Source organism: Echinops telfairi, unplaced genomic scaffold (genome assembly GCF_000313985.2).
Source record: "Echinops telfairi isolate 266 unplaced genomic scaffold, ASM31398v2 ScPeMD7_2010;HRSCAF=2546, whole genome shotgun sequence".
In the NCBI taxonomy this organism is placed as follows: Eukaryota; Metazoa; Chordata; class Mammalia; order Afrosoricida; family Tenrecidae; genus Echinops; species Echinops telfairi.
In genome coordinates, this window is record NW_022105908.1 from 6,066,533 (window position 1) to 6,093,130 (window position 26,598).

The window sequence follows — 26,598 nt, forward strand, 5'->3', positions numbered from 1 at the left end:
AATAGGCCACCGGTGTGTGGCCCAAGTAGGTAGAAAATCTACTACCTTGCAGAGGCCAAAAGGAAAGACCAAACCCATGCTTTTCACAGCCAGTTCTACGGCGGAGCCTATAGGTAAAGCACAAAACGGTGGTGATTTCTTGACTGAGACTCTGGGAGGCAATGCCCCAACTGCACACTCACCGGCATGTACATAAGAGTCTTACTTATCCTGAGATTTCACCTTCGGACAATCCTGAAGAGTATAAAGTGTGCGTTTCATTCATTCTGCTCAGCTAGGGCAGAGCAGATGAGCCCTCTGGCTGTGTCCTGGCCCAGAAGGGTCCTCCACCTCTGGCTGGGCTCAGCGATCCCGCTGATGTGTTGTTATCTGTGATTGTGTCAGTGCGACCGGGAACCAGTGAAACGGACTTTGCGTTACACGCTGAGCAGGCCTGACTAGGACACCTTCCTGGGCCGTTTCCGTTCCACAAAACCCAAAGAGACTGCAGGTGAAGAAGCTCTTGTGTTCAGATTCGTCTGCTCAGCGATGGGGAGCCATCACTGTGTCTCTGGCGCCTGTCTGTGTCTCTCAGTGGCATGTCTGACACCAGTCGTGATGTAGTTCAGTGTGGATCTGCTAGAGCACAGGAGATGCCAATCACTCAGCAGCCAGTGCATGCCATCTATGCAGATGCTCACTCCTCTTTCAGTGACTGGTTTGGGACCGTTTTATAAATGTGGACTCCTCTCTCTCTCTCTCTCTCTCTCTCTCTCTCTCTCTCTCTGAAGGTATAGAGAGGTTGGGGGGTTAGGGGGGCTACAGAATCCCATGACCAGTTTCCCTGTGTCTACTCCTGAGTCCTTAGGTGGGGTAATCAGTAAAGCACTGAACTAGTAACTGAATGGTTGAACCCACTCAGAAATACTCAGAAAAAAAGGCCTGATGCTCTGCTTCCAAAGATAGTCAACTCCAAACCAAACTCATTGCCATGAATCAATGCCGACTCATCGCAACTCTTAAGGGACGAAGCAGAACTGCCACTGTGGGTGTCTGAGACAGTAACGTGATGGGATTAGAAAGCCTCCCATCATTCCTGGTCCATCTCCATAGCCTCTGTTGCCTCTCTTATTAATCGAGTGCTTTCCTGGTTGACTTGCTTCGTGGATTAACTCTTTCACGGCATGTAAACCACGGGTAGTGCCTGACCCATAGTGGGTGTTTGGTCAAAGAAGGCTGCCATCTCTGCAAATGTGAACGCACTCAACTGCTAACCCCAAGGTGGGTGGGTCAAGTCCACCTAGAAAGAACCTCGGAAGACAGGCCTGGCGATCTTCTGAAACCCCTGTGGAGCACGGTTCTGCTAGGATGCCCATGAGGTCGCCATGAGTTGGTGTTGACGTGATGGCATCTGGTGGTAACCCCAGGAGTGGGTACTGAAACCTCTTTTATAGTTGAACAAATCAGCCCTACTCTAGAGGAAAGAAAGGATCTTTTCTAGCCCACCACCTGCGCCACAGCACCGTGCTCCCCCTGCAGAAAATCCCGTTAAATTCTATGTGAAGATTCCGTTCCTAAAATCCCAAAGATTTGCACCTGAAAGCAAACAGAAACCCGTGGCGATTTCAGCACCAAATCTTCCTCTGCTCTGGAAAGCTGGGCTAACAGGAGGGACAGGATAGAGTCTGCAGAGAACCCGCTTGTAAAGGGGCAATTCTGTATCTAAACATGTAGCTGGTGGACTCCGTGTGACGCTCTAGGTCCATCCAGTCCTTGCCAAAGTCAAATCCAGTCCTAGCTAGCAGCTCTCTGGGCACCTCAGACGGGGTTCTCTAGAGAAGCAGAGCCAGTGACGCTCGCATTTGTATGTACAGAGAAAGAGACTTGTTTCGGAAATGGCTCACATTGCTGTAGAAGTGGTTCAGTCCAGTCCAGTCCCGCTCAGTTTCATGAGTAAGGTGTAAACTCAAGGCTTCTACTGGCTCCTGTAGCTGCAGGGGTGCTGATGAGCCAGACGCAGGAAAACCACATCTGAGTGAATGTGGGATTGGCTGGATGAATCCAGGATCAGCAGTCCCCCAATGGCTCCTAGAATGGGCAAGCAATATGATGGGAGGTCCATGAACCTGTTGGAGGCTCCAAATCCAGCACTAGACGTGAGCTGAGCTTCCCCTCATTGTCAGCATTGGCCACACCCTGAATGAAACATCCCTCAAGCATATCAAGGTTGTGACCAGATTAAGGAGGTTTATCCTTCCCATGTTGGAGCCCTGGTGGCACAGTGGTTATTCATTGGGCTGTGATCCCAAAGGTCAGCAGTTCAAAATCACTAGCTTCTCCAAGGGAGAAAAATAGGACTTTCTACGCCTATAAAGGTATAGTCTCAGAAATCCATAGGGGCAGTTTCATAGAACTCTGTCCTATAGGCTCACTATGTGTTGGCATTGACTTGATGACAGGAAGCCTGTGTTGGATTCTCCCCACTGCCTTTGAAGGATGGTGCTGGTGAAGAATATTGAAAGTGAAAAGACTGCCTAAAGAGCCAACGAACCTGTCTCGGAAGAAGTGCAATGCCCCTTAGAAGTAAGGATAGTGAGACTGCATCTCACATCCTGTGGGCATGTTCTCCGGAGAGACCAGCCCCTGGACAAAGCCCATCCTGCCGAGTAAACCAACGGGGCAGCCAAAAGGAGGAGGAAGACCTTCAACAAGGTGGATTGATGCCGTGGTTGCAACAATGGACTCAAACATAAGAGCAATTGTGAGGATGCGGCAGGACCAGGTGGTGTTCTGGTCGATTGTACGTAGAAAGGACTTGGATTTGGACTTGCTGTGATTGGGAATGACTCAATAGCACCTAACCATTCTCCCCACCACTGCTTGGATGCCTCACAGAAGATCCTACGAGGGAGTTGACCACACTCTGTAGGGTCCTGAGTGTGGTCAGACTGAGACTCCTGGCCCAGCCAAGCTGAGATGCCCAGCAAGTCCGCCTTGCCCCTTGCCCAGCCAGGAGGGCAGAAGGAAAGCACCCGGTTTTTAGCCTGAGACTGAGTCAACACAGTACCCCTTCGGGGGAGCAATCTCCATTCTTTTCAAGTTGGATGTTATCTGACCTTGAGTTCACGCAGCTGGGGCCGGGGCTGGACCAGAGCTGTGACTTGGGTTTGGGAAGAAGTTGATCAAAACATTCCCCAGAAGGGTTTGGGTAGGCCCAGGGAGTCCCGCCTAAAATGCCATGGACAAAGCAGCTTTTGTCCCCAGGGTGGGGGTGGGAGGCAGCTGGTCAGTGGCATAGGCTCGGCCATTGTATGCCGTGACCTCAGCCCACTTTTTTTTTTAAGCCAAGAAAAGGGAAAAGGAAAAAGGGAAAATCACAAAACTCAAAGACTTCCTGAGACACTTGGCTTCTGGAAAGTCCAGAAAGAGTTCTTGATTTCCTAACTCGCCGGAGCCCCCTTGGAGGGAAGTGCGCAACACGCTGCATCCTTTGTGAAAGAAGAGACCAGTGAGAAAAGCCACAGGAACATCCTCCTGAGGCCCAGAGCGGCGACCCCGGGGCAGCAGCTTGCCTCCGCCTTGTTCCCTCCCTCGGAAGGGCCATGGAGAGGAAACTGGCAGCACGCTGCCCCTAAGCGTGGGGACCCTGAATGAGGGGGACTGCGTTTAGCACCGAGGACTTTGCCTCCCAAGGACGAAGAGTTGTGTCTTCATGGTAAGACGTGGTTCTGCTTTGCTGTAAATGTGCGTTCAACCTGTTTCCTCCGCCTGCTTGTCACAGGACCTTGACAGGGCAAAGAGGTCGCGCTGGAAACCTGCTGGGAGTTGGGTGCCAGGAGTTAAGGATGGTGGGTCTGGCGAGGGTGGCCCTGCATGCTCCTGGGCACTCGCACAGGCCCGAGGCACAAGCAGGCAGTGAATGGAGTTGTGGCTTGGCTCCGGAGATTGAGAGACAAGGAAGGAAGAAGACAAAGGGCTTGGAAAGCATGTTTGTGAAGGGAGCCGGAGTGCGGGCTCTCGGGGCCCCTGTGGAGCGCGGCAGCTGTAGGTGTGTTGGCTAAGAAACAGAACGGTGATGTGGATGTAGACTGCATGTGGAATCCTTTGTGTTTTTAAAGCCAGGTTAACACTCCTGGGGTCCCCACATATGTGCCAGAAGAGAATTGTGCACCTTATGTTTTCCAGTGGCCACTCTGGGGGAAGTAGGTGACCTCTGGGTGGGCTTGGACTTCCAACCTTTCAGTTAGTGGCTGAGCCCCATCCGCATTCCCAGGTACTCCTTCCCCTACTTCATTTCTCCCAAACAGGAATGTTGGCTTCTTCTGCCTTTCTCGGCTCTGTCATAGCAGGGACACTCTACCAGGAAAGCCGTTTGTGAACAGGGAACCCCAGAGCCAAGTAAGTGGGGAGGCTGATAGGAGGACAGAACTCCCAGGAGATAGTGAGGCAATGGGGAGAGGGGAGACCCCACAATAATAGACCTCTTCTAAGACCGCTAAAGTAGAAAAGTCTTAGGTTGCCTAGCTTTTTCATTGGGAAAAGGAGCCCTAGTGATCTTGTGGGTTAGGCATCGGACTGCTAACCTCAAGGTCGATGGTTCAAATCTACCAGCCTCTCCATGGGAGAAAAATGAGACTTTCAGTTGCCATTAGAGTCTTGGAAGCCTTATGGGGCTGCTCTACTCTGTCCTGTAGGGTTGCTTTGAGTCTGAATCGCCTCGGTGGCAGTAAGTTTTTCTTTTGGAAAGAGAGAGTTCTCCTTCTGCAAGATGTTTGGAGACCACAGTTAGAATCACTTCAAGAGGCCTTTGTGGTTTGTGTAAAGAGGCTAATATACTTCCACACTTGATTGTCATCCAGGACACCCTCCTTGCTCCCAGTGTGGTCAGACAGGATCTCTGATTTGGGTGTTGGGCTGTTAACCACAAGGTCAACAACTCAAAACCACCAACTGCTCCCCGGGTGAAAGAGGAGACTTTCCACTCCCATAGAGTTATGATCTCAGAAACCCACAGGGGCAGTTCCCTCCTGTCCTATAGGTAGAGTTGCTATGGGTCAAAATTGACTCAATGGCTGCAAGCTTGGTTTTTTGTTTCTAACAAGGACCTGAGACAGGACTCGGCCAGGGGGGAGTCTGTCTTTTAATGGGGCAGGTGGGGTGGTTATCTCCTGGGAAGTAGGCACTTCCACAGCAAGGTGTCTCAAAAGGCCTGGGCACCTTTGAGAATGCACATCTAAGTTCCGGGTAGGGAGCTGAATAGAAATGCTTCACTTCTAACCAGCTCCCAGAGCTCTGATGGCACAGTGGGTTAAATGCTGGGCTGCTAACCACAAAGTTGGTGGTTCAAACCCATCAGCTGTTCTGTGGGAGAGAAGAGCAGGCCATCTGCTCCCATAAAGATTTACAATCTCAGAAACCCCAAGGAGGGTCAGTTGAGTTGGACTCATTTCAATGGCTATGGGTCATTTTTCCCCCTATCCAGTCTTCGGGACCAGGTGTCGTACTGGGCTAAGCATTGGGTCAACAGTTTGAACTAAACAGCACCTTTGCAAGACAAAGATGAGACTGTTGACTCCCCTAAAGACTTACAGACTCAGAAACCTTAAGGGGCAGTCTACTCTGTGAGTCAGAATCAACTGGATGTCAGTGGGTTTTCTACTGGAAGCAGACCCTAGACAATGCCAGGGCTGCCGGACCAGGGACACACTTTGAGAAGGGATGCTATAAAGGACCCAGACCAAGCCACCTTGCTCCTTCAAAAGTTCCAGCCACTAGGCTCTGGCTGTGCAGTGCTGGGCTTGGGGCAGCTTTAGCTCTGTCTTTGGATGGCGACAGGGAGGCTCATGGAGATGGGGCGATTAACCAAGAAGATTGACACTTGAATAGTCTTCAAAACGCAAGGAAGAGTCCAAGGAAGGCTCTTGGCCAAGTGAGCAATGCGGAGACTGAGGTGTGTGGGCTGCAGCACCAGTGGGGGTGGACAGGGCAAATGAAAAGTGTGGGCAAGGGGTGATGGGAGAGGACAGGAAGAGGGTTCACTGGTGGACAACCCAAGTCAGCTGTAGCTCATAACAACCCTATAGGCCAGGGAAGAACTGCTTCCTCTGGTTTCTAAGGCTATAAATCTTACACAGGTGCCAAAAATCTCATCTTTCTCCCAGGGAGTGGCTGGTGCATTTGAACTGCATACCTGGCAGTTAACAGCTCAATGTATAACCAACTACCCCATCAGTGCCTCTCAGTGATGGTGGCCTAGAAAAATTTGATGAGGGCTAGATTGGGGCTGAAACATAATAACAATTATAAACATGGCCCTAGATGAGTTGGTGATTGGTTCTCTTGTAAATAGGGTTTGCTGTGAGTTGGAACTGCATCATGACTTGGTATAAGAACCCTGGTAGCACTGTGGGTTAGGCATTCACCTGCTCACTGCAAGGTCAGTGGTTCAAACCCACCAGCTGCTCCTCAGGAGAAAGACGAGGCTATTTCCTCCTGTAAAGATTTAGTCTCAGGAACTCTGTGTGTGTGTGTGGGGGGGGGGCAATGAGTTGTCAACATCGTGGCAGTGGCTTTGGCTTGGTTTGGTACAGAGTGCCTTCTCACTCCTGAGGATGACAGGTGACCACTACAAACACCCAGGATGCCTGGGCAGGAATCTAAGGACTCATGGGGTGAGTTGTGGCCATGTAGAACTCCATGGTGCAGAGGCTGGATCCCAGGTGCTTGAAGAAAGGGACAGGGTGGATTGTAGTGGGCGCCACCGAGAGGGGATGATACGAAGGGCCGTGGTGCGCAGTGGTAGAATTTCCACCTGCCTTGCAGGAGACCCAGAGTCAATTCTTGGTCAATGGGACTCATGTGCAGCAGCACCATCTACTTTCAGTGGAGGCTGGAGTGTTGCTCTGATGCTGATCAGGTTTCAGCGGACCTTCCAGACAAAGACAGACTAGAAAGATTCTAATAGTGAAAACCCTACAGATCACGCGAGTCCTTTCTGTGGCCAGCCCTGAGGGATGGCATGGGACTAGGCAGCATTCTATTCCAGTGGACATGAGATCACTCTGAGCCAGACCTGCTAACAGTCACCGTAAAGTGACGCCGCTGAACTGCACAGCTCCACTTGAATGAGATTTTGTTTTCCTGATAAAGAAATGGTATGTTCCTAAAACAGACTGACTAACGTTGAAAGTAATTGCATATTAGGCTGTAATACAAACAAAAACAACACAGAAGCACCGTTGGAGCCCAGCTGGTTCAACTTCCCTCTATGAGAGATGAGGAAATCGAGGCCTCCCCGCAGAGATGAAACGGTTGCTCAAGAGCTGACAGCAAGACGTCCTGTGTGCTTGCCAGGGTGTCAGAGAGGTGCGAGGCCCCAGCCCTTGCCTCTCTGCTCCTTGGCAGGACCCGGCTGTTTTGGTGTGTATAGATAGATACATGAGAGTAGCCAACAAACCTACCAGGAACCCACAAACCAAGTTGACTCAGTTTCCCACTAGCCCGCTGGTATTGAGTCGATACTGAATCATGGCAAACCCCATAGAGGGTTTTTGAGACTGTAAACCTTTATGGGAGCAGACAGCCTGCTTTTTCTCCCTCAGAGTGGCTGGTGGGTTTGAACTAATGGCGCCGGCTCGGGGTGTTTTGTTTTTAATTTTTGAGAAATGTATTCACTCATAGGGATTTCAAGGCTGTGACTTTCAAAGGCTGGTCTCCAGATCTCCCCCTCCATCCCATCCTGCCTCAGGGTGGATTTGAACTGCCTACACGGTCAGCAGTTTAAAACCACCAGCTGCTCCTCTGGAGCAAGTTGAGGCTTTCCACTCCCGAAAAGAGTCACTGTCTCAGGAACCCCCAGGGGCAATCCTAGCCTGTCCTGTAGGGTCAGTAGGAGGGACAGTTGACGTGAAGGCAGTGAGTTCTTTGAGTGGCTTTCCAGATAGGAGTCCTGTACTTCAGAGTCTACCCCCTGGGGATCCAGAAATGTCCCTGAAATGAGATTGGGTAGAATGCCAACTCCATAAGGCTGGGAGGGTCTCTTCACCTCTTTTTGGAATTGGTGGTTCAGAACCAATTAGGACTCCCCAGGACCTGTCTCTGAGACAAGTCTCCCACGAGGGCTGCCAGGCACGGCCCATCCACTACGGTGAGGCTCTGTGGGAAGAGCTGGTGCTTCGGTTTTCTGTGAGTGGCCGCTGCCCTGCTCCTGCTTGTAACTTGCCACCTCACAGGCAGGCCAGCTGGAGCGCAGCATGGCTGGGCTGTGAGAGACACCCACCTTGAGTCCAAATGAGCCCCTGTTCCAGGCTCCCAGTGAGGAGCAGAGGTCCTTGGAGAAAGCGCCATTCAGCACCAGCTGCCTTTCTGTACAACGGCAGAAACTCCCCGGGGAAGCCTGCTTTGGCCCCCAGAGCACCTGCACTTAGCAGCTGGACCTCCCACCCTTGAAGTTCCTTTCTGGTAGGCAGGCTACTTTCCGGAGGGTTTTGCTGATAATGTTCAGCCACCCCTCTACCTCCCAACCCTAAATTCAGCTCAGACAGGACAGAAGACTTGATCAATTTGGTTATGGGACTTTTTTTTGCCTATCCGCCTCCCGTACTCCTCTCCCTCTCCAGCATGACTGTTGGCAAATGAATCTCTCTTTGCTTCCTAGCATCCTCTTCTGCAAAGGGACATTTGACCAGGAGCCATTTGGAAAGGCAGTGACCCCAGCCAGGAGCTCTCTCAGGAAAGCATTTTAAGTGGACAGTCCTCAAAATGCCCTTCAAAAAGGTCGTGCGTGGCAAGGCATTTGAGATCCTTATAGGAAATCAAGTTGCAGTTCAAGGTCATTAACTTTTAGAACAAAACCAAAACCAGGGACCTTCAAGTTGACTTCAGCTCATGGCCATACCTCATGTGCATCCAAGTAAAGCCATGATCCTGCAGTTTTCCATGGCTGTGACCCTTCAGAAATAGATCATCAGACCTTTCTTCCAGAGAGCCCCTGGGTGGACTCAAACCCCTGACTTTTTGGGTAGCAGCCAAACAAACACATACCCCCACAGGAAGCACTAAACTCTAGCCCGACAGCTTCCTTTGACACATAGGGACACGTCAACCCTAAGAAGCTCTAACAGTGACAGAGAACTGGAGAGCCCAAGCATGCTGCTTACCCACCCAAGCCTCCCGAGTTACTGTCCACCAGCCAGCGTTCTAGTTTCGCCATGTGTTTAAGGCTTCCTCATCTCCATTGTCTTTCTACTTTGTGGTTGATTCCTACACAAGTATCTTTCCCATGAATCCAACTAGCTTGTTGCACAGGAATTGAACAAATATAACGACCAGAAGGGGTGGCACATCTGCCTAACTGGAGCTCAAAAGACTTTGGGGGGAACTACGTAAAACAGTGAAGGCCCTTTCCAAGAGGTTTCCACCGGCCATCTCCTCACTTCATGTTGCTGCTCTTTTACAGGGTTGCGCTGGGCAATGTAAATGCCTTGGGCTTTCCCGGGTGGTGGTTGGGGGCTCTTTCATGAAAAACGTTCATCCCATCATAGCACCGGAAAGCGATCAGCCCCTTCTTTTTACAGGTGAGGAAACAGGGAGGCACCTGCCCAAGTCACAATGTGTTGTAGGAGAAACACTGTCTCTTGGTGTCCACAGTATTTCCACCCTTTCCCTCATCGTCCCAAGTTGGAGGTAGGCTATCAGAGGCTCCGGCTAGTTTCATCTTGCCAGGAAAGAGGTAGGCGGAAACAAACCAACAGGCAGCCCGGACGTTGAGAGTCTGAAGAACATGCCACTGTTCATCAAACGCCAGTGAGCAAAACAGAAATCCTGTGTTTTCCCTGAATTGACAAGGAGCATAGAAGCCACGTGTACGGCGATCAAGGACGGCAGCCCTCAGTGTGGATTGCAGCTTGGTGTAAGGAAAGCGGAAATCCACACAACGGGACCGATAGAAACCATCATGGTAGACAGAGGATTGAAGTTCTCAAGGATTTTATCATGCTTGGATCCACAGCCAGTGCTCATGGAAACAGCATGCAAGCAGCAAGAAAACAAACGGTGTGTTGCATCAGGCCAATCTAATGCACAAGACCTCTTTCAAAGTGCTGCAAAGCAAGGTTGGGCTCCTGACCCAAGCCATGGTCTGACTTGTAATCACCTCATAGGCATATGAAAGTTAGATAGGTATCCGTGCATTTGAATTACGTTGCAGGTGATGCATACAGGGAAGTGTCACGGACTGCCAGAAGAACAAGCAAACGTTATCTTGGGAGAGGTACAGCCAGAACACTCCCGAAAAGCCAGGGTAGCCAGGCTTTGTCTCATGGTTTGGGGACATGATGTCAGAAACTGGAGAGACCAGTCCTGGAAAAGAGCGTGACGCTTGGTAAAGTAGACGGGCAGCAAACAAAGAAGACGACCCTCGGTGGCCGAATACACAGCAGCTGCAACAGTGGCCCCAAAGATCACCACCATGAGGGGGTACAGGGCCAGGCATCGTCTCCTTCTGTGGTGCATAGGATCACTGTGAGTCCCGACTAATTGAATGGCACTTAACAGTAGTAACGACATAGAGACTAGACTTGTGATTTCTAGGGTGAGAAGGGGTGGAAGGAAAAGGGTGTCTCGCCGTTTATGGCACCGAGCCTCTCTTAAGAGCAATGGGAAAACCAGGAAACGGGTCATGGTGATTGCTGAACAATATGCGGAGCATAATTAGTATCACTAAATGCCTCGTGAAGATTCGAAACAACCCAGGTTTGGTGATATCTGGATTGGCCACGATTTTTTAAATATTTGCTAACAGGAGCAGACTGATAACGTTTCTCCTAAGCCTGACTTTGTCTCCCTCCGGCTGTCCGTGGGTAGTCAGTTGGCTTCATCCACACTGCAGTTCGAAGCCTGAATTCCTCTGACTTCCCCTTTCTCGGTTCAGCTTCCATTTGCACGGAGGCAATTGAAAGGGTCGTGGCTTGGGTCAGGTGCCCTTTAGTCATTAAAGTGACAGCTTGGCTTTTGAGAACTCTCTCTGTATATTTACAGCGATTTGCCCAGTGTCCTGCATCTTTTGGCTCTTGACTGCTGCTTCCATAGGCATTCATTGTTGAATGAATGCAACCCCTGGCGACTTCAAGTTTGTCTTTATCCTAAGGACTTCTTGACCTTGGAGTGTCATCGGTACTGAAGGCGTTAGTCTCTGGGTTGGGGTTCTGTCGGATCAGGTTGGACTCAGTGGTCCTGTGTACAAGAGCACGAAACACTGCCCAGTCCCACACCATCCTCACAATTGTTTGAACCCTTTGTTGCCGCTACAGTATTCTTCCATTTTGTTGAGGGTCTTTATTTCAGTGACCCTCTACTTCACTAAGCATGATAGCCTCTTCAGGGACTGGTCCATCCTGGTACCATGTCCACGCTGCCTAATACAATGTCTCACCACCGTCACTAGAAGGAGCATTCTGGCTGTCTTCTTCCAAGATAAATGGGCTTGTCCTGCTAGCAGCCTATGGTCCTTCAGCATTCTTCACGAACAGCATAATTCAGATGCACCAGTTCTGCCCTCTAGATCCATGCCTTGGGTCTAGAGCCTTAGTAATTGGTCCTTATAACTTGTCCACTGACAATAGAAATCTCGTGCTTCAGTATTGGTAAAGTAAGGACTCACACAGAAGCGTGTGAACAGCCCTTGGTGGTCATCAATTCCCATGGGATAACTTCCATCCTACCCTCATCTGCTTGACCCCAGACGTTCCCGAGGGGTGAAATTGCTTCTGCCCCATAGAAGGCCAGCTAACTAGCCCATCCTTGCCATTGATAGAAGTATCCTTGGCAGACCTTTTCATTCATCCTTGTCCACCTGGAAATGCCATCTTTTCCAGCTCAGCTTTCCTATGAGACCTTCCTGTTTGAAGACTGCTTTGTAACTGTGTTCACCAAAGCTCTGGATAGCCAGCAAACCGTTCCTTTTCGGGGTCAGAAAAGACCGAGTGAATCGTTCTTGTCCTCCTCCAGGCCTGAGAAACACTCCCAGTGAGTTGATTGGCACTCAGAGAGGGCTGGGGGCGTCCAGGTGGATATTCAGACTGGCTGGCCTCCTTGTGAAGTGTACTAGGGCCCAGACACAGCTGGAGTGCCCACGTGGTCCAGAATCCAGACCCATACCTGGCAGCATGATGGGGGCTGGGAGAAAAGTCCCTTAGCACATGACTGCAGTCATGACCCCAGTGTGAGGACCGAGGAAGGTAGCTGATACGGGTGGAGAAGGACATGGGAGACTCTTGTTCATGAGGGCTAGAGCTGGCCGACTGGCTTGGGGTGACCACATGAGCCACCCTCTGGCACCTTTAGACATCATCGGGGAGCCTTCACAGAGGGAGCGTGCTGACATAAACAGATGCAAACTGTGAATTGTCATCAAGTCAGCATTTTCCTTCCCTGGACTCTTGGACTCCTGGTCGTGTGTCGTGGATGGCAAATTGGGCTGCTAATTTCAAGGTTCAACGTCAGTAGTTCAAAACCACCAGCTGCTCTGTGAAAGAAAGATGAGGCTTTCTACTCCGGTAAAGACTTAGCCTCAGAAACCCACAGGGGTGGTTCTACCCATCCCTGTAGGGCCTGCCACGAGGCGGAATCAACTGGGTAGCAGCAAGTTTGTGGTTTGGACTTGTGGAGATCGTTCTACCACTCAGGTGACTTCTAAGACTAACTGCAATGTTGTAAGGGATTAGCATGCTTTGGGTGCTAACTGAAAGGTTGGAGATTTGAGTCTGCTTCAGAAGAAAGGCTAAATCTAAAGAGTTAGCCCATGGAAACCCTGTGGTGAACAGTCTATTCTGACACACGGGGTCTCTAGGTATCAGCATCACAGTGGCAACTGGTATATGATTCTAGCAAACGCTCTCCATGAGGCCATTTGAATTTACCGAATGATTTTGTAGCTAATGACATTGAAGGATGAAAAGTGCTTCTCACAACTTTGAGTTAGCCCTGGTGGTAAAGTGGCTACATATTGGGCTGTTAACCACAAAGTTGGTAGTTCGAAACCACCAGTCATTCCTCAGGTGAAAGATGAGGTTTTCTATTTCCATAAAGAGTTTCCACCTCTAAAACCCACAAGGGCAGTACTACCCTGTCCTATAAAGTTGCCGAGTCAGAATTAACTCGATGGTAGTGAGTAAATCAAGAAAGCTAGAAGGCCCTGCGAGCTTCCTCCCACCCCAACAACCCGGACTGAGAAGTGACGTCGCTGTGGCTTAAGGCAACCAGAAATGCGCCCCAGACTGGAACTGGGAGCAAGTTTTCCTCCTGCATGGTGGTCGCTTTGGGAGCCCTTTGTGGGTTTACGGAGACAAACAGGTGGTGAAAACGAGGTGTTTGAGAAGCCCTGTGTTCCTACAAAGTTGAGGGGTTTTTTGTTTGGGGAGTGGTGTTTCTGTGGTTTTTCCTCTGCACATAAAATGCTTTGTTCTCAATCTATCCATCTTAATGGATTCCAGGGCTCACAGTCCCTGTGGAGGCTAACTGTCCAAAAAAGGTAGTCAAGGAGCAGGCTTTGGTCTGAAAGGACCCTGCCTCCTATTGGATCCCTTCCAGCTGGAATCCTGCCCTTCCCAAAGGGAGAGGCTAGGGGTGGTGGAGGTGGGGTGGAAGCAGAGAGGAACACAACACGAGGATGCGCCTTCAGGGCTGGGATTCTGCCCTTGCCCTGCCTGTGTTGCGGGAATGGTGGCTAGTGGGTGCTCTGCTTCGCAGCCACTCAGTGGCAGCCCCTGCTTCTCCTTCCCCTCTTGGTCTCTGTGTTTTTCCTTTTGGCAGTATTACAAGTCGTCCCCTGTGTAGGATTGGGGGTATTTTTTGTTTGTTTATTTGTTTGTTTCGGATGAACCCACTGTCAATCTTGTCCTGAAGTCCAATGCCTCTTTATTTTTTCTTTTCCAGTTTTCAGTATTGTGGCGTTTTGTGGTCCGTATCTTTATAAATCCCATCTTCGAACCTCGAGTGATCGCATAAGCAAATTGCGGGCTGTGCCTTTGTATGCCGTCCGTATTACTAATGATAAGCTACCACCCCACCACCACTCCCCAGATCAACAAGAACACATGGTCTTAGGTGGGGTTTGTTGTAACTCGGAGACCTGTAAGTCAGAGATTTCTCGTGCCTTCTGTGCCCATGGGGTGGACCTTTTCCACTCCGAGGACGGCGCGTCCCAGAATGCACGGTGCCTCAGTCGTGACTCTCCGACTGTCCCTTTCTTCAACCTGCCTCAGATACTCCTTGCCCCTGTGCCTCATTGCCTGAACACATGCAAAGGTTGTAGCCCTGGGAAGAAAACTACGTTCACTTGTGAGATAGGCACGTTGCTCCCCACTGGTGACTTCACTGGGTGGGCAGGGCCTGACTTCATGCTTTGTGTCTTGTCCACTCAGCTGAAGTAGATGGCCCTTTGGCTGGCTGTCGCCAGCCTTGTGGAGGAGCCTGGGCACCCTAAACAGGCGTGCAGCTGGAAGGAGTGAGGAGAAAGGGAATCATCGTCCTCCCAGCCCACACGGTCTTCCTGGCAGCCTCCACGAGTCGTTGACTGGGGTGTGTCTCCAGTTCACTTGACCTCCTGTTAGCTGGACAGGTAACCTAGCCCTGGGACTTCTTTGGGTACCAGCAAGCCCACCACCTTTGCATTGATTCCAACTCCTAATGACCCTCCAGGGCTGAGGGGGAACTGCCTCACAGGGTTTACAACACTGCAAATCTTTATAGGAGCCGACAGCAACATCCTTCTCCCCCAGAGTAGCACGTGGCTTTGAACTGCCCAGGTTCTCTGTTAGCAGGGGAGCTCTTACCTACAGCGAGGAGGAACCCATCCTCAGGGATACCCAGCACGGCTCCCGCTGCCTTGGGCATTTCAAGCTCTCGAGTAGGAAGAACTTTCCAGAAAGTCTTCTGTGGAGACCAAGCCACGCCAATCATGGCTCTGGGCTCATTAGCCGCCATTGCCATGGCAACGGGTCTGCCAGAAAGTGGCTCGTTAGGCTGACAACTTCAGAGCTGTTATATATAGATCTGGGTGTGGGGGGTAGTGGGGGTGTGGGGGCCTGCGGATATGCCTTTCTTTAAAGCTCTTATATCGCTGCTGGGTTTGGGGTGTGAGAAGACACGGAAGGAATGGGGAACCTTAAAACGGTCTGATCTGGCTGCTAAATCGGGTGTCTTGAAGACCTCCCATTAACAGCAGCGAATCGCATTTGCTCACATCTGCGGGAGCAGGTAAGAATCGGGTGCCCTCAAAGACCTCCTGAGGGGGAAGGGTCCCCACAGGGGAGGGGTGGAGCCTCAGGTATGAGACTGGAGTGGCTGATGCAGGGGAGCCAAACAAGGGGGTTGCTATTGCCTGGGAGACTCGAGACGAGTCTCTCGCAATACATTTGAAAGGTTTGGAAGCTAGAGGGGCAATAGGATCATTTTCTTACATTAAGTATCCATATGACTCTACATGGTCTTTACAAAATCAAAAAGGATGCCTGTGGAAATATGAGTGCCTATCGTTTCCGAAACTGAAACGATGTTCTCTGGGTGATTCTCACCAAAGCTACAATCCAGTTTCGTCAGGGTTCAGTGCGTGCTGAGATTCGCCAGGAGACTGGTTAGAAATCCAGACACAAACTGCTTCCTCCTCACCCAGTTTGCTGTGGTGGGTGGACCACGGCCAAGGACTCTACATTTTAGACCCCAGGAGCCCCTGCTGATCTGGCAGGGTGTCCTAGGGAACGCGCTTTGAGAAACGCTTCAGCCCTGGTGAGTGGTTTTTCATCTCGGGGTGTTTGGGCTGGCTGGCTTGGGTGTCCCCCTCCCTGCGCCCCCACCCCCAGGAGGAATGGGTGGCCATGCTCAGCAGGAGCATTTGGGGAGGTGGGGATAGTGCTGTGTTGTTTTATAAAGACAGGAAAGCCAGCATACAGCTGGGGAACGTGACTGCTGGGAAGTGGGTGGTGATATTTTTGCGTGTATCCTGGGAAGACAAACGCACTTTTGGAGACTGAGAGACAGGCGGATCCCGCGTCGTCACCCTCTGGTGGGGTGGAGGGTGGGGGACTGTTCCAGGGCAGAGAAAGCTGAGCTGTGGCCGCCCTGCCAGGGAGCATCTCATTGCAGGTGAATCAGGCCCTGTTTGGTAAGAGTGTGCTGTTTGGCTCAGGTGAAGAAATGACCCTGGGAAGAGAGGAGCTCAGGGCAGCCTGGAGTTTGGAAACTGGAAAGAAGTCTCTAGAACCAAGCTACCATTTTAGTTTGAGGTTACTGTCGAACTGGCTGTGCGATGTTGGACAAATTATTAAGCTCTGTGCTTGACCCAATGGATGGATGGATGGATTGTGATGAGAATCGTACGAGCCCCCAATAAAATAATTTAAAAATAAATAAATAAAAAGCTAAGTTAAAAAAAGGATTGAAGGGTGGGGACAGGGGAGCATGCCATCTATGCTACATCTTGGCCTGAGGTAGAGGCTAGAGAGAATTGTACAAATAAAGCACCTGGCCCGGTCCTGGGTACACGAGAGCCACCTAGTGATTGAGAAAAGCCAGTCTTGATGGATTCAGCTGGAGTCTGAGAGCGGCTCTTCCTCCACTATTGAGGGTTCTGACGGCTTCCAGCAGACTCGTGAGACTATCTATGAAGGAGGGACATGTGTATATTGTGCCTTTTCAGGAAGATAGTCTTCCAGTTCTGGGGACCCAAACTCCCTGCCATTAAATGGATTCTGACTCATGGTGACCCCACAGGACAGAGTCCACCTGCCCCTGTGGGTGTCCACGGCAGTAAATCAATAAGAGGAGCAGACAACCTCATCTTTCTCCTGAAGAGTGACTGGTAGGCTTGAGATGCTGACCTCACGGTCAGCAGCCCAGCACATAACCCACTATACCACCTGCGCTCGGGGAGAGGCAGCGCACGGTCATTCCCAGAAAGACATCCTATGACCGATGCATTAGAGTGGGAATTGCTCATGGGAAACCAGCTTCACTGGCCCCCCACCCTGCTGCGTTGGACCCTGCCCCTCATTGGTCAGCCCTCAGCGGTGGGCCAGCTTCACCTTTGTTTTCAGTTCCCATGGGAAAGAGTTGACAGTGTTGACGACGGGGAAGCCACGGGACTAGGGAAGGGAAGGGGAAGGATGACGTTTGTAGGAAATGCATTACAAGAGCAAGGTGGGGAGGCAGCTTAACTACTAGGTCTCTGCTCGGACGGTGTCCTCCTGGAACCTTGGCTGCTCCGCCCTTTGTGGCTGAGGCGGGAGAAAATGCTGGTTTGGGCCTCTCCAGTAAGGGTCTGTTAATGGACAGGTCTAATTCTTCTGCCTTCTCCACCTTTCTGGTATAATCCTGGTAAAATACCACTAATGTCAAATTCACCATGAGCAGCATTCACAGTGGTACGCACCCCGGGGATCCCACCACATCCCGAACATTACCGTCACCCAGAAGGAAAGAAAACCTGCACCCATTATGCACTCGCTCCCTGTGCCCCTCCCACCACCTTCCAGCACCCATAGTCTGCCTTCTGTCTCTGGGCCAACTATGTTATAGCAGGTGTCAGAACTGCATCCCTCTGTATGGATGAATACTATGCTACTGGAATCTTTGGGGCCACAAATGGCCAAGGGCTCAGCTACAAATGGAAAGATTGGAGGTCTGACTCTACCAGGGTGCCTAGGAAGAAAGGCCTGGCAATCTACTCACAGATTCTCACAGCCACTGAGAACTTTAGGGAGCATGGTTTTACTGGGACACATGAGGGTTGCCATGAGTTAGAATCATTCCAGTCAATCCAATGGCAACGGATGTAATATTCCACCAGTTGTGTCGGTAGACCACATTTTGTGTATGAATCTGTCATACGAGGAGCCCTGTTGGCGTAGGTAAGGTCAGCAGTTCGAAACCACAAGCCTCTCTGTGGGAGAAGGATGAGGCTATCTACTCCCGTAAAGAGCTAGTCTCAGAAACTCACAGCAGTTTTACTCCATCCTGCAGCGTCGTCGCTGTGAGTCAGGATCAAGTCAATGGCAGTGAATGATGAGTGAGAGTTGTTGCACCTGGCGGGGTGGTTTCCAAACTTTGGCTGTTGTGAATAATGCTGCCATGAATATTCGAGTACAAACTTGGACACTTGTTTTTAATTCTTGGATATATAATCACCAAGAGCCTCCCTAGTGTTCAGATGCCTGACCAATTTCAGGTCAAACAGCAGGGGAGGGGAGAGACAGAGAGCCCATGGCTGCAGGCAAGCACCGTCAAAGGCAGGCAAAGCTGAGAGAGGCGCGCCTGTGTGTGGATTGTGGGGCATGCCTTTGCCATTTGGTCAAATTAGCAAATGGGCCAGGTTAGCACGGTGCCTTTTTCCTCCCCTGCTCTTCTTTTTTCACCACCTGACCTTTTCTGGCTTAGAACCTAGTCCTTCCCTGCTGGTACACCTTCCCTTAGGGTTCAAGTACTGGACTTCTGTTTGTGTGTGAGTTTCTAAAGCCTTCAAGGTGGTGCCAGTGGCATGTGCTCCACTAATAACCTGAAGGTCAAAGATCATGTGCAGCCAAGAAAAGCAGGCAAAGGAGGTGTTCTCGCGTGCACAGGTGCCCGTGTGTGGGGCTTGACTTGATGGCAATGCGTGTGGTGGTGGCAGGAGTTTGAGTGTTTCTCTCAGGGCTGTGGAAACAAAGTGCCACAAATTGGGAGCCTTACAAGAACAAGTATTTACTGTCTCACAGTTCTGAAAGCTTGGGAGTTCAAATCAGCGTGTCATCTTGGCTGCATGTGCTCCGAGAGCTTCGGGAGGTGAGCCCTCCCAGCCTCTAGAAGTCCCCAGTGGCCCTTGACCTCCACCTGAGGCTCAGTCTTCCCACGGGTACCTTCCTTCTGGGTCTGTTTGTCTTGTCATAAAGAAGCCCTCATGGTTAATGGGTAACGTGTTGGGCTGCTAAGTTCAGGGTCAGCAGTTTGAAACCACCAGCCCCTTCTCAGGAGAAAAATGAGGCTTTCTACTCCTGTAAAGAGTTACCGTCTTGGAAACCCACAGGGGCAGTTCATCCTTGTCCCATAGAGGGGCTATGAGTCAGAATAGACTCAGTAGGAGGGAGGGAGGGAGGGAGGGAGGGAGGGAGTTGCTATTGTGTTAGGACTCACCCAACTCACCTGTGTTATCTGATGACATCTGCAAAGACATCCATTTCCCATCGAGAGCCCTTGACAGGTGTTAGGGAATTAGGATCTCAGCATATCATTTTGGGACAAGGAATCATTCAGTCCAGTAATTTCACCTCCTTGGGCAACAGTGTTCTCAAGTCTCAATAGGCTTATCTTGATGCCACCACGCTATTAGGCTGAGTTAACCAGAGCCATTTACAGAGAGGAGCCCACTGATTTGGTGGGTTAGGTGTTGGGCTAATAGCTGCTCACCTTGCCTTGCTTTCTTCTTACTCGTCCCCCCTTTCTTCCAACCTTCCTAACCACTCTATGCATCATCAAGTTACTTGGCTTACAAGCAGTCTTGTCTTCCAGCCCTGGACAGGCCAGGTGAAGGTGCTCAGGTCTGTGTGCTCCTGCTCGGCGGCGCAGGGAATGCTGCCTGCGCCCCAATGGCTCTCTGTAGTCCTGTGACTGGCTGTGCTGACCAGTGCTCCCTGGCACCAGGGACTAGAGGCAGGAGCATGCAGGGCATAGGGGAAGGCTTTTATTTAAACAGCGAACGTTCACCATGAAGTATATGCAGCAGCCAAGGGCCAAAATGGTGTGTGTTTACTGTTGACAGGAAATCCTGGGAGCCGCGAGGATTTATTCAGGAAGTAGGGGCAGGTGCGTCTTCAGCCCCTGGGAGCTGCGTGTCCCTGCATTTCATCTTTTCTTGTTTGCCTGACCGGTGACCAGCAGCGACAAGAACTGCCTCTTTGGGCAGGGAGACCGCGTGCTAAGGATATTTAGGAGCTGGTTTACTTTAAATTGTATGTAGCCAAACCAAACTCACTGCCATCGAGTTAATTCTGACTCATGGTGACCCTGTAGGGCAGGGTAGAAGCGCCCCCTGTGGGTTTCCTAGAATGTAACTCTTTATAGAGCAAAAAGCCTCACCTTTCTCCACATTAGGTAGCCAAGGTTCTACTTTATAGTCCGTTGACTTTCCTAAAAATCATTGCTTTTACAGGTTCACCTGGTACAACCCCCTCTTTGGATCAATTGCATTTCCACTCCAGAGATATGGAATCAGAGCCTACATTTTCACAAGATCCCCTGTATGTCCCCCGGAAATCTTGTTAAAATGTAGGTTCTGATTGAGTATAGCTGAGTGGAAATGCAAATTGTCAGCAGAGGGGTTGAACCAGAATGAATTGGTTCGAAAGCCTGGTAAAAATGCACGGCAATTGTGGAGGGACCTGTGGACCCTGTGGACACTTTGTCCTTTTTAAGTGGTCTTGGTGGCCCTGTTTGGTAAGTAATGGACATCTAACAGCAAGGTTGGCAGATCAAACCCACCAGTTGCTCTAGGGGACAAAGTTGAGGCCGTAAGCCTCCATAAAGAGTTTCAGCCTCAGAAACCCTCTGTGAGTTAGAATGGGCTCAATGGCAGTGGGTTTGTTTTATTTCTATTTTTCTGGGGTAGGGGGCTTACTTAAAGGAGCTGAGGAGTCCTCAGCTCCGGAGAAAGGCAGGGCTTCTACTCCCGTAAAGAGTGACAGCTTCAGGAATCCACAGTAGTCGCTCTTCCCTGTCTTGTTACGTCTCTGGGAGGTGGCATGGAGGCGGTGTCAGTGAGTTTGGTTGATTTGGGGGCGGGGAGAGGGGGGGGGCAGACAGCTCATGTGCTGGCCACTAACCAGAAGGTTGGAGATTCGAGTCCACTCAGAGGAGCCTCAGGAGAAAGCCCTGGCCATCCACTTATTCTCAAACCCACCCCCACCCCGCCACCCCCACCCCGAAAACTCAGCCACCGAAAGCCCTACGAAGCCCAACTGCACCTCGCACGCGTGGAACCGCATGAAGCAGAGCCAACTTGACAGCAAATGGTTCCAGTACTGTTGTTGGGGGGCTGGGTGGTTGGTCTTTATTTTTAAATGGTTTTTGGCTTTTATTTTAATGGTTATTGAAGAAAATGTAGACAGAGCAGATGAGGAAAAGAAACGTTTCCCAACACAGGAAAATAACCACTCTGTTAGCATCTATACTTACATCTTATTTCTTTCCCTTCCCCACCCCCCACCCCCCACCCCTTTTAAACTCTTCCTGGGATCTGTGAAGGTCTAGAGAGCAAATTGGTTTTCCATTCAGTAATTCATACACATGTTGCTTCTTGACATGGTGTGTAGTACCCACAATGCAATGGCTTTCAGTCTACTTCCTTCCTGTCTATCACCTTCTTTCTTACCTCTTCTTCCTGCCAGGGTTGGGAACACACCCTTGTCATCACCTCTGATGGATCACTGTAAGGAGTGTGTGCCTCCCCAGTGCCGTGGTTCACCTGCTCGGCTTGTCTGGTGCTTGGCTGAGGGCTGAGCCACGGGGTCCAGTGAGTACGGGCCTCAGACTCAAGGTTTCCACGAGTTTTCATCAGACCAATAAGCCTCTTTTTTTTCTTTTTGTTTGTTTGAGGATTTTGAGTTCTGCTCCCAATAAACCTTCCCCTCTGTGCAGGGCCCTCTCTTATGACCCCTTGCTTCACTATAGTTTATGTGCTTGTCTCCGACTTCTTGAAGAGTCAGAGTAATACATGTGCATGGTTAGAGGCAGTCAAATGGTAACACACACACACACACACACACACACACACAGGATGAAAAGTAGATTGTCTGATCTCTTGGTCAGATGGAGCTGCACACCTAGCTCACCATTGATTCTCGGTATGATTGTTGAATGTTGTAGACTTCACTCGGCTGTGATTTGCATTAATTACTTCTGTTAGGTCCACACAGCAGGCCCCGAGCCTCAGCTGCTGTTAAACTGTGGCCGGGGCGAGGTGTTCTATGGATTTCAGGATTCAGCTTCCACAGTGGGGGTACAGGCAGGGAACGTAGTCTCCTGTCCAGCACAGCACCACCTTCTGGGGAGGTACTGGTGATTCTGTGGGAAAGCCTTTGCCTCCTGCGCAGGTGACCTGGACTCGATTCCAGGCCAGTTCCCCTCATGTTGTCGGGTGCCCTTAAGTCGGTTACAACTCATGGCGGGCCTGTGTCCAACCGAACAGAGCACTGTCCAGCCCTGCACCATCCTGACGACTCCTATGTTTGAGCCCATTGTTGCAACCACTGGGCCCATCCATCTCATTGAGGGGCTGCGTTTTTTTATTTTAGAAAAAGTCCCTCTATTTTAGGGCTTTCCAAAGCATGAAGTCCTTTTCCAGGGACTGGTCTCTCTTGATAACATGTCCACAGTATGGAGGTGAAACCTCACCTTCTTTGCCTGTAAGGAGCATTCTGGCCGCACTGTAGAACATAGCCATTATCCCTCGATTGGAGGAGACTGGAGTGTTGCTACAATGCCAGCAGGTTTCAGCAGAGCTTCCAGACTAAGGCAGACTAAGAAGAAAGACTTGGTCTGTTTCTGGAAGCCGCCAACAAAAAACCCCATGGGTCACCACTGTGGTCTGATGTGTAAGTGACTGTGCAGATGGTACAGGCCTTGGAACATGAGGCTGAGCCGCCTAGCCACTCCCACTCTGAAACCCGCTGCCCTTGAGTTGACACTGACCCATAGTAGTGACCCTAGAGGGCAGGGTAGAACTCTTCCTGCGGGTTTTCAAGACTGGAGCGCTTGACTGGAGCATTCTCCCATGCAGCAGCATGTGGTTTCGAACTGCTGACCTTGCCCAAAGGCCGCTAACAGCAGCAATAGAGAGGAGGAAGTCTTCTCCATTAGCTGAGGCTGCTTCCCTTGGTGCTCTATGGGGCGTCACTCCTGCAGAGATGGCTTTGAAAGAGCAAGTGCTCCCAGTGCCCCAAGCCCACCTCACCTGCTATCTCCCCCAAGGGTGTCCTGGAGCCCCCACACTCCCCAGCCAGGGAGCGGCCCCTGGATGGCTTCATGTGCCTCTGGCTTCCCGGTCTGTAGACAGTTGCAGGCGATATCAAGACCTGTGTGACCTTTTCTTTCCTTCCCTGCAGAAGCCTGGAATGGTTCCCCCTCCGCCCGGAGAGGAAAGACAGATAGCCGTGCTGCCCCCTGGCTGGCAAAGCTACTTGTCCCCGCAGGGCCGGCGTTACTATGTCAACACCACAACCAATGGTGAGTTCTGCTCTGGGGAGCTGGGTGGACCCAGTGCAGGCAGACGGGTGTGTGGGGGGTGGGCTTCGCCTCCTTCATACAGCCCCTATTCCCAGTTTCAGCTTTCTTTGCAGAAACCAGAATCAACCAAATGCATGCCGCCAGCGTAATTCCGACTCATAGTGGCCCTCTAGGACAGGGGAGCCCCATCTTTCTCCCTGAGAGTGACTGGTGGGTCTGACTTACTGGCCTTGCGATTAGCCGTCCAACTCATAGTTACTGTGGCCCCTGAACTACCCTCTGCAGGGGAGCCTACCGTTCCCCCCATGCTGGTGGGGTCTGGGTCTGGGTCTTCAGAAGGAAGGCCATGGCCCTTGAAGGGTGATGCCATTCCTTAGGACCCCACAGCCACGCAGGCCTCCTCACTGAGCCTAGTCTCCTGGTCTGGGGCAGTGCCTTCTACACGGGCATCACGAAGTTCCTGTCCTCCGAGGCTGACTGCCTCCAAACCCAGTCGGTAACGTTGTGTGCTCGTGAGCACTGAACCCGCACACCGTGATAGATGGCTGTTTATTACATGTGGGATTGTGTCCTACCCTCTGGATCCATGGTTCTAACCTTCCTTCTGTGCTTTTGTTTACAAAAACCATGCATGGCGGGTTGGATGCTGATGTTTTGTTTGAGCTCTGATGCAAAATTCTCTCGACATTTCTCATCGAAACCCTATTATGTATGGAGGCAGTGAGTACCGGGGTTCTGCTGTAAACCGAAAACTGCTCTCAGGGTTCTGGATGTGGCTCACGGGGCTGGCATTTCATGAACATCCTGTGGGAAGCCCTCGGCTGCCTCTGGCCATTCATTCTAATCCCATGGTTCTCAACCTTCCTAACGCCGCAACCCTTTCTGCGCATTCGGACCCACCCACCTGCCAGCTTGGGTTTGTTTCTGAGGCCCCTCATCGGTGTCCACCTGTGTGGAGGCTCCCCTGGTCCACTGCAGGGACCCTGGGTGTAATTTTGCCTATGAACCTGCTCTGGAGACAGGCGAGACAGCTGCTATGCAGAGAGAAGACCAACACAGGAGCACAGCTGACAGCTGCCACTCTCTCTAACGGCTTGTTTGTTTGTATCCCTGGCAGCCAAGGCCTCCGGGCTCCAGGGATGTGGCTAGTTGAGGTAACCAAGTTTTCAAAGAAAAGGGAAGTGGGACTCTTTTTGACCATTCTAATCTTAAACTTCCCCAAAGCCCGGGAGCCTTGCCCTGTTACTAGGAACCCAAGATGGCACGAGGGGGTGTGTTTGCGTGCAGCTCCCCACCTGTACCCTGGCCCCTAGATTCACGTTTCCCAAGGTGGGCACTGGAATGATCCAGGGTGCTGCAAAAGCAGTTAACCTATACTTTATCCAGGTCAGCAGTTCAAAACCACCGACCCACTCTGGGAGAAAGATGCAACTTTCTGTGCCCATGAAGAGTGACCATCTCAGAATCCCCCAGGGGCAGCTCCAACCAGGAGGTGTTTAAGCATGATCAGACGGCTGCAGACACGTTCCCTCAGTCATAGACTGTCTTCATCTCATTAGGCTGCCTCAAGGTATATCACGAAATGAAATCAGTCAAAACGGTGGTTTCCAAGGAGATGGCAGCCAGGTAAACTCAGCGCTGAGAGGTCAGGTTGGAAGGTTATAGAGACCTGGTCTCCCCGTTCCAAAGGGGTCATCTGAAAGCTTGACTCAAGGGACTCAGGGTGACCACCTGGGGGTGAAGTGGGGCGTTTTAAAGAAAACTGATAACTATAACTGTGTTAGTGAGAAAAAAGCAGGGAAAGTTGCGCCAAGGAATTTGTAGGCAATGCCCCTGTGTATTCTCTAAGCGGGGCAAGGACTCTCCCACAACTGCTTCTTTGGAAAGCATTATCTCATCTGTCCTACATCCGGGGTCTCCTCCCGTCAGCCTTCTTTGTGTTCCCCAAACTTGGAGAACATTTCGAATGAGCACAGTTGGAGTCCCTGGAGGATGCCAGCCTGCTGTTCATCGTGGTGTAAACGGAAGACTGTAGAAGCCCGTAGGGGTGGGTCAGAGAGATGGAAATGCCCCCATCGGAAATGCTCAAATCTAGATGGAGGACATGCCAAGGAACAAGCTTCACACATTAGTAGTTTTATTTAATCAAGAAGTCTATGGGGCTTGTAGCAATACTTTTGGACTTGCCTTCGTATAGCTGAGCCTGCAATGGAATGGTTGCCCTTTTCACAATCCTTGTTTGTGCAGCTCACTGACAGTAGACTTGTTCACCAGGTTGTTGAACCATTACCCTTACCTATTCCCAAATTTCCCCATCACCCTTAACAGAAACTCAACATCCCTTAAGCTTTGCATCTTCATTTCTCCCTTCTGCCCGCCTGATAAACTCTAGTAAGCTTTGTTCTCTCAACTTGCCCTGTCCCAGGTATTTCTCATACCTGGGAGCATGCAGTAGTTGACCTGTTGTGAATGACATATTTCACTCAGCACGATGTCCCCCTGGTTGAGCAGGCTGAAGCTGTGGCAGGACTTCATTTCTCCTCCTGGCAGCATCACATTTCATGCATCCATTCATCTGTTGGTGGACATTTAGGCTGTTTATGGAGGAGGGTTTTGAATTAAGATTAGACAGAGAAGGGGAGGGAGAGGGAAGAGCTGGGGGGCGGGCAGCTGGGAAGAACCTTCCTGAAGGCAAAAGTGTGTCCTTTTTGATGAAGACCAGAGTAGAGTCTTAGGGGACAGCAACTTGACCACAGGGACAGGTTGTTCAGGTTGAAGGCCATGTTCGTGCCATCGGTGAGCTGATTCTGTCTCATAGGGACCCTATGAAGACAAAGCAGAGCTGCTTTGTTGAGTCTCCAAGGCTATAAATATTTACAGAAGCAGACGGCCTCACATGTCTTCCCTGGAGTGGCTGGTAGATTCAAACCACCTCAGTTGGCAGCGTCCCTCTCCCCCGTGCTTAACCCACTGAATCACCAGGGCTCCTTGAGTGTCATGTCCATGCCATTTTATCTAAGGAGATGGGAAGCCTGGTTATCTTTTTTATCGTCCTCTGGGATTCATTCTTAAACTGGTTCTGTTTGGCCAATGTAATATTATCGACACTCCCTTCTGTAGGAAGCCCTGACCTAAAGGGTGGCTGGCTTTTCTCTTACAGGCAGGCATTAACCCTGTTCTCCTGATTCCTAGGAGAGGGGATGGGTGGGACACATTACTCCCTCATTCTTCAGCTACCTGTATTTCAAAGACTTCCTGGCTTCTCCTTAATCCGTAATCTTTTCTGTCTTTCTTTTTTTTTTTAAAACATTTTATTAGGGGCTCATACAACTGTTATCGCAATCCATACACACATCAATTGTGTAAAGCGCA

General features: G+C 50.8%; 1 protein-coding gene across 1 annotated transcript in view; it reads left to right on the forward strand.

Annotated features, from left to right (window-relative positions):
• GAS7 (growth arrest specific 7) overlaps positions 1-26,598 on the forward strand; it is a 298,944-nt gene that overhangs the window by 168,426 nt on the left and 103,920 nt on the right. The window contains exons 2-3 of the mRNA XM_004709184.4: positions 23,106-23,226; positions 23,604-23,722. Of these exons, the coding sequence (XP_004709241.2) occupies positions 23,106-23,226; positions 23,604-23,722 (240 nt within the window). The remainder of the gene's footprint in view (positions 1-23,105; positions 23,227-23,603; positions 23,723-26,598) is intronic.